Source organism: Callospermophilus lateralis, chromosome 13 (genome assembly GCF_048772815.1).
Source record: "Callospermophilus lateralis isolate mCalLat2 chromosome 13, mCalLat2.hap1, whole genome shotgun sequence".
In the NCBI taxonomy this organism is placed as follows: domain Eukaryota; kingdom Metazoa; phylum Chordata; class Mammalia; order Rodentia; family Sciuridae; genus Callospermophilus; species Callospermophilus lateralis.
The window spans coordinates 108,658,106-108,665,065 of NC_135317.1; the positions used below are offsets into that span (position 1 = coordinate 108,658,106).

Sequence of the window (6,960 nt, forward strand, 5' to 3'; positions counted from 1 at the left end):
AGGTAAGAGAAAAAGAGACCCGCTCTGGATGTGTGACCGGCTCAGCCATGCCCTCTTCTGTCCCTGCCCTTCTTTGAGCTGCCCTGAGAGCTGGACCAGGCTGGAGTCCACACTGCTCCCTGGCGTGCTTCCTGGAGGCCCGAGATGCTGGCCACCCAACCCCAGCCTGGTCCGCTTCCTGTGTGGGTTCCACTGGTGGCCAGCATCTGAGCCTCAGGACACCAGGGAAGCCGTGGCCACCGAACTTGGCCACCGAAGAGGGATGTGTCTGAAGCTGGGCACGGTGCTGGGTGTGGTAAGGGCAGACGAGTGGTGGCCACCTCTGTGTGCCCACACTGTGGTTCTGTCCACGGCTTGTGGGATGATCTCTGGGTCCTGTTGCTCAGTGTTTCCCAGGGAGGCAGATTGCGACAGGAGGGAAGGGGTCTCTGGGGGGCTATGCTACTTTCCAGTGGGGTCACCACAGGGTGCCCAGTCTCGGATTTTCACTGTTCAAGCGTATCAAGACTGTGGAGTCCTGTGATGACGGAGAGGTGGAGTACGGGGCTGGGCACCTGGGGACATCCTGACCCCGCTAGCTGCTTGCTCTTTGGGGAGGGGCCTAGATCTTGTGCTTCTTGTATCCCTCCCTGCTGAAGCTGGTTTGGGAAGTTGGTCTGGGATGTGGAGGGTGCTCACTGAACATGGGCCCGCTGACTGGGGGCTTCCTTGGCATGTGCCCCTGTTTCTCTGTGCTGTTCCACCCTGTCCTGCTGAGCTCAGGGAGGTGGCTGGGGTTGGCAGCGCAGGAAGGGACCACTCTGGAATGACCAGCAAACTATTTATTTTACTAGAAAGCTTCAGTCCCAGAGGCTGCTCCACGGCAGAGAGAGGGGGCCCAGGGGGTCAGGGAGCCTGGGTGCAGCGGGAGGGGTCCCGGCAGCTAGATGAGGTGAGGGAACGCCGTGTGGCTCGAGGTGACGCTGGTTTGGAAGATGTGCCGGCCGACCTCCACCTTGTGCCCGGCCTCGTCGTCCGCCTCGTCCTCGCTGGACTTGCGGCGGGCATTCTGGTAGAGCACGGCACACACGCCTGTGAGCCAGGCGGCCACGGTCCCCGCAGCGAAGATGCAGAAGCCGATGAGCAGCAGGAAGATGTAGTCCCGGCGGTCCAGGTGGGTGAGGCACATGTACCGCAGTGGGTTCCCCACCTGCGAGATGGGCCACCCTCGCAGCTCCGTGGGCTTCAGGCACGTGGCATTTTGGTCATCTGTGAAGAGAAGCACAGGGTGGGGGGAGATGAAAGAGCAGAATTCCTGAGGGGACCCGGGGTGCCGGGCCCTCGCCACTTAGTGTGGACCCTCGCAGGAATGCGGAGCCTCCGGCCCCTCGCAGGCCTGGGACTCGGAATCGCGCCAACACAATCCCGGGCATTTGGTGGCACATTACAGTTTGCAAAGCCTGTGCCTGGACTACTTCTTCTTCCAGGCTGGTGCACGCAGGACACAAAGAGGGGCTTTTGAGGGTCCTCAGGGAGGGAGAGACCCCAGGGCCAGTCGGGGACCGTGAGTGCACCAGCTGTCATGGAGCTGGAACTCGCCTGCCCTGTGAGTCTTGCTGTCTCCCTCTCCTCCCTGTCTCTCTTCCTGCCCCTCCTTTCCCCAGGTCACCTGTCCCTCTCTCCACTTGTGCCTGAGCCCCCCAGAGGCCATCAGCACCACCTAAGAGCAACACAAACCACTGCCTCAGCTCCAGGAGGGGCGAGATTCCTGGAAATGTCTCAGAGCGTCTCCCCAGGAGGAGTCGGGGGGCTCAGGAGACAGGGTCGCACCAGAGGCACTCCCCTCCTCCGTGGTGTTCACACTGGCTGGCCGCCCACAGGCCCGGCAGGAGTCTCCAGTCCTTCCCAGCAGTGCACTCACCTCCCGGGTACTCCTCCCAGACCTCCTCACATCCAGCATGCAGACGTCAGTAGGTGGTGAAAGGAGAAGGGGTTCTGGGGCTGGATACCCCAGGGCTCCAGTCTGGACTCTGTCACATGCTAGTCCTGCAAACTTTGAAGGCTTCTTGGCTATGTCTCTGGATCCCGCTTCTTGTCTTGCCAGGCAAAGACCGATCCTACCCTGAGGGAAGTGTGCAGGACTGACAGGCAGGGAGAGGCAGGCTCTGTGCAGAGTGCCCGCAGCGCTGTCCCAGCCCTGCGCCTTTCTAGCCCACTCAGTCCACCCCGCTGGTGCCAAGGTGCTTCTGTGGGTGCTCAACTGTGCATGTTTGGGCCCGGGCTGAGATAACCACAGTCTAATATATCCTAAACTTCACCACTTGCCGAGTGATTTACAAATGTCATCTCACTTAATTCTTTTTTTTAAGATTGATTTTTTTTAGTTATAGGTGGACACAATATCTTTATTTATTTTATGTGGTGCTGAGGATGGAGCCAGGGCCTGGTGCCTGCTAGGCCAGCTCTGCCTCTGAGCCCCAGCCCAGCCCCCACTTAATTCTTCTAGAAGCCTCCAGGCACAAATCACCCTGGTTTTGCAAATAAAGAAATAGAGACTCAGGAGGTTTCACCAGGCTCCAGAGAGCCCCGGACTCAGGCAGAAGACAAAGAGGAGAACCCACTAAGCTGCTCTGCTTAGTGAGAGCTTCGATCAGAAGACACCGCAGTGGGGAGCTGCCTCCAAACGCTGGGGCAGGGGCTGGCCGTGTGGGAACATGGATGTGCGTGGTGACCCAGGAAGTGAGGGAAACAGGTCCACTTGGGGACACCCAGCCGGAGCCAGAAGAGGAGAATCAGAAATGCGAGGGGACAGGAGTAGGCTGGGGAGGGCGCTGGTTTGGGCGAGGGGAGAGAGCAAGTCTGCTCCACTGGGACCTGACTCTGCCAGTACACCTCAGTGACGTCCCCCAGGACGACCATGGGAGGCCAGCCATGTTGTTGGGCCTCACTGTGGAGGGAAGTCAGCCCGGGACAGCCCAACATGCTGCGTTTGCCACAACCCCAGGGGAGAGGAGAGGAGAGGAGAGGAGAGGAGGGGAGGGGAGGGGAGAAGAGAGGAGAGGGGAGGGGAGGGGAGGGGAGGGGAGAAGAGAGGAGAGGAGAGGGGAGGGGAGGGGAGGGGAGGGGAGGAGAAGAGAGGAGAGGAGAAGGGAGGGGAGGGGAGGGGAGAAGAGAGAAGAGAGGGGAGAGGAGAGGAGGGGAGGGGAGGAGAAGAGAGGAGAGGAGAGGGGAGGGGAGGGGAGGGGAGGGTGCTCTCTGGAGGGGCATGGACCAGCAGGGAGAGCACCGGAGGGGAGGGAAGGGACAAGGGACATGAGGGGAAGGGACACAGTCATGCCCCGAGTCCCTTTCCAGCCACCTGGCTCCAGGGCTTGTGGGCTGTACCCAGGAGGCTTGGGAAGGGGGCCAGAAGCTTTGGGAACTGCTTGGGATTGCATGGACAGCGGGCTCAGAGACACAGGATATGCAAGAAAAGGTGTATTTGCAAAAGAAAAACGTGGGACTCTGAGGTCTGAGCTGTGTCTAAGGGGTTTGTCTCATTCTGTTTTAAAAAAGATTTGGCTTTTAAATTGGGGCTTGGGTGGCGGAGATGAGACTAAACATTCAACACACATTTCCCATTTTGCAGCATTAACCTTGAAGGGCGCGATTAGGCGGTGATTTAACGCATTGTTAGGCTGCTGCTAAGGGGGTGTGGGTGGCTCTGTCGGGAGGGAGGCCTGGGTTTTCCTGCTGCCAGGGTGGGCTCTCTCCCGCTCCCGCCTCGTGGTCTGTTCCCCGTGCTCCTGCTCCCCCCCAGGGCTTACCCTGGCTCCGACCCTTCTCTGACTCTCCATGGGGCTCAGAGTGACATCCAGACCACCTGGCCTTTCAGTGGGGCCCTCAGCTGCCCCTGGTCCCTTTTGCATTCTGCCTGGGCTGTGCGTCCATCGCTCCGTCTTCCTGAGCTCTCCTGCAGCGGCCTCCTCCCACGGCCCTCTGCTCCAGCCGCTTTCTCCAGACTCTGCCTCAACACGCTCCTCCACTCCTCAAGGCTTAGCCTCAGCGTGTCTCCTCCTCAGAGGTCTTTCCTGCCATAATCCTCAGCTCTGAGGACCTGAGCTGTCCCCCTGCCCAGCATGCGCAAAGCCTCCTAGCTTCCTGGTCCGCGCTCAGCCCTGTCCACCCAGCACAATGGCTCTCCACACATGTGTCTTTCCCCCACAGACTTTGAGCTCTTGAAGGTGTGGACCGCGGTGGACACTCTTGTTAATAAGAGCTCTCATGCATTGCCTAAGTTCTTAATTTGTAAATATTTGGGGATTTGCTAGTAATGTTTTTTATTATTGGATTCTAGTTAAATTCTACTGTTTGATCCTTTGAAACTTCTTGGAGATTTGCTTTGTGGGTGAGCCTAGGCCACTTTTAGTGGATTTTCCTTATGCTCTGAACACAGGTCTGCCTCTGTGGGGTGGGCGGGTCTGTGTGTCTGTGCGGGGCACAGACCTCCTGTCTCTGTGGCTTTCACCTGTGAACATCTCCGGTCTCTTGGTCACCGTGCCTGTCAATTGTCTGTTGTCCCATGAGTGTGTGTGCGTCCGTCTCTTCTGGACACTCTGTCCACTTAGCTTTGCACATTTGGAAGCGATATCATCAGAGACACAGAGAGCTGGGGCTTCTGTCTCCTTGGGGGTTTCCTTCAAGCACCGAGCAGCGCCCTTCTCTCCCGTGAGGCTTCTTGCCATCGAGGGTTCTGCTTTGGACCTTGGTGTGGCCGCTCGGAGGCTCCTCAGCACCTGCCTTGTGCACCCTCTGCACCCTTCACTCTGTCGACGTCCTGTGTTCAGCTCGTATTTTAAGCAGCATGAAGCTGGGCTTTGTTTAGGACGCAAACTCTGACCCTCAATGTGACTTTGCTGATGTTGGCCTCGCGTTCCTCAGGTTTGCTTTCCTGCCCTCCCTTCCCCTTCTCGGCTTCTTGTTTATGATTTCATTTTCTTTTCTTTAGCTTGTTAGCCGTACATTCTTTTTCTATCCCAATGATGGCTTTGGAGATCAAACACCCATCTACTGATCTTGGAGCCCTGGATATTGCTAGTTATCATGTGAGGTACTTTGCAATGTTCAGCTCTAGGTTGAACTGTGGACCACCCACAGCTAGGCTTAAATATCCCCACGCTGTGGAATGAATGAACTATGACCAGCCCTTCCCTCTCTGGCGCTCTTGACTTCCCTGTCTGTCACAGAGGGTCACCAGGCACTGTTGTGCACACAGTGCACTGTACAACACCAGGAGCTTCATTCACACGAGACCTGCATGCAGGCCCTGCGAGCTCTGTTCCTGCAGCCTCTCTCCAGCAGGTCCAGGGCGTCTGCCCAGTTAATGTTTCCAGGCACAATTACAGATGTTCTAATGTTTAACTTCTTGCAAATATTACTAAGGAATCACAAACTGATGCTTTGTTTATTTCTGCACACAGCATGGTGCTCACAGGCAGAAAACGCGTGCTCCTGAGATAAGGTGCCAGGAGGAGTGAGTCTCTGTGGGGCACAACCAGCCTAGTCAGGGGCTCTCCTCCAGAGCACAGCCTGGAGCCCCAGGTGGAGAAGGAGCCACTGCCCTCCGTGGCCTGCAGAAGGGACCCCAGTTCTGGGCAGGCCTCTGCTGAGGATTCCCCAGGGCTTGGTGCCTGGAGAAGGCAGGCCCTCCTGGGGGTCCCCGCCCCTGCGCTTGCCCAGGAATCCTCTGGGCTGACCCGGGGCACTGTACAGTGAGAGTGTGCCACAGGAAGGCCTCCCTGATTGTCACCTGCAGTGACCTCTCCAGACCCCACTTTCTGTTGGCTAAGCCTTTGTCAGCTTCCCCCTGAACCCAGAGGAGACCCACGCCCCACTCCTCAGGAGGCCCAGCAGAGGTGCAGGCTCCTCCCCGTTCTTACTCCGATGGATCCTGCATCGGTCAAAGGAACGGGTTGCCGCCTCTTCACCTGCCTTCTTGCCGTGAGCTCTGGGGATGTGCACTTCTGTCTCTTCTGTCCCCTGTGGTGTCCTGTGTGTGTCTAACACAGACGGAGCTCGGGGCGTGGGATGCACTTGTCGTCACCAGCCTTGGCTCCTGCCGCTGACCTGCTGCTCGGCTGGAGGAAAGGGACCAGGTGGGTCAGCCCCCCTCCCACCACCTTGGGTCAGTCCACACCAGGCGAACGCCAGTCACCACCCGCGCCATGGCAGTCTGGGGAGGACGCAGTGAGCCGGGGGTGTGAAGTCCCTAGCAGAGGGAGTGGGTGGTCTCCAGGACCAAATGGAGGGTCCACCTTGATCCGGGAAGGACACTTCCTCTGTCCTCTGTGATGTGGGGGAGCAGCAAGTGTGGGTGGAAGACCACTGTCACACTGGTGCCGAGGGTCCTTACCCACCATCACTGCACGGAGCTGTCAGCCAGCAGAGTTTTCACCACCTTTGGTCCCAGGGCCTGGTGCATGGCCAGTGCTCCAGGGATGTCTGTCCAATGTGAACCTGAGGACGGCTGGTTACTGGTCAGAGCTCCCTCAGCTTAACCTCCGTGTCTTTGGTCTGCCGTTAGGGCAGAGTCCCAGCTGAAACCTGGAGGCATTGTTTATTCTGGGGTGTCCCAGAGGAGGGGCCTGTGCTGGCAGTCTATCTCCAATACCATCTGGCCACCCGGCCAGCCTCGTGCATGGTCCTCCGGGCGCCTCTGGTCCAGATGGGCCACTACCTCTGCCCACCTGGAGCTGCCCCTCCTCACCCCCGGCCATCGTCCCACGCTGGTGAACGCCAGGGTTCAGCTTCCGCCCGTGGGCACACCAGCGGCCACCTGATTGTGTCGTGGAGTTCCGCTGGACACCGGCTCTGCCGTTCTTGGGGTGCTTTCTAATGCTGCTTTTGTGCCAGTGGCAGAATCTGGTGGTTGGAGCCGAGACCCACGAGCCTGGAGTATCCATGACTGGCCCTAGAGATGACACCACTGCGCTGTCTAGACAC

The 6,960-nt window shown here is 58.5% G+C and overlaps 1 protein-coding gene across 1 annotated transcript in view; it reads right to left on the reverse strand.

The window, feature by feature from the left end:
* Positions 1-877: 877 nt before the first annotated feature.
* Positions 878-6,960, reverse strand: part of Lrrc52 (leucine rich repeat containing 52) — a 15,260-nt gene continuing 9,177 nt past the window's right edge. Inside the window, exon 2 of the mRNA XM_077105102.1 lies at positions 878-1,248. Coding sequence (XP_076961217.1) covers positions 923-1,248 — 326 coding nt within the window. The 3' untranslated portion in view covers positions 878-922. The remainder of the gene's footprint in view (positions 1,249-6,960) is intronic.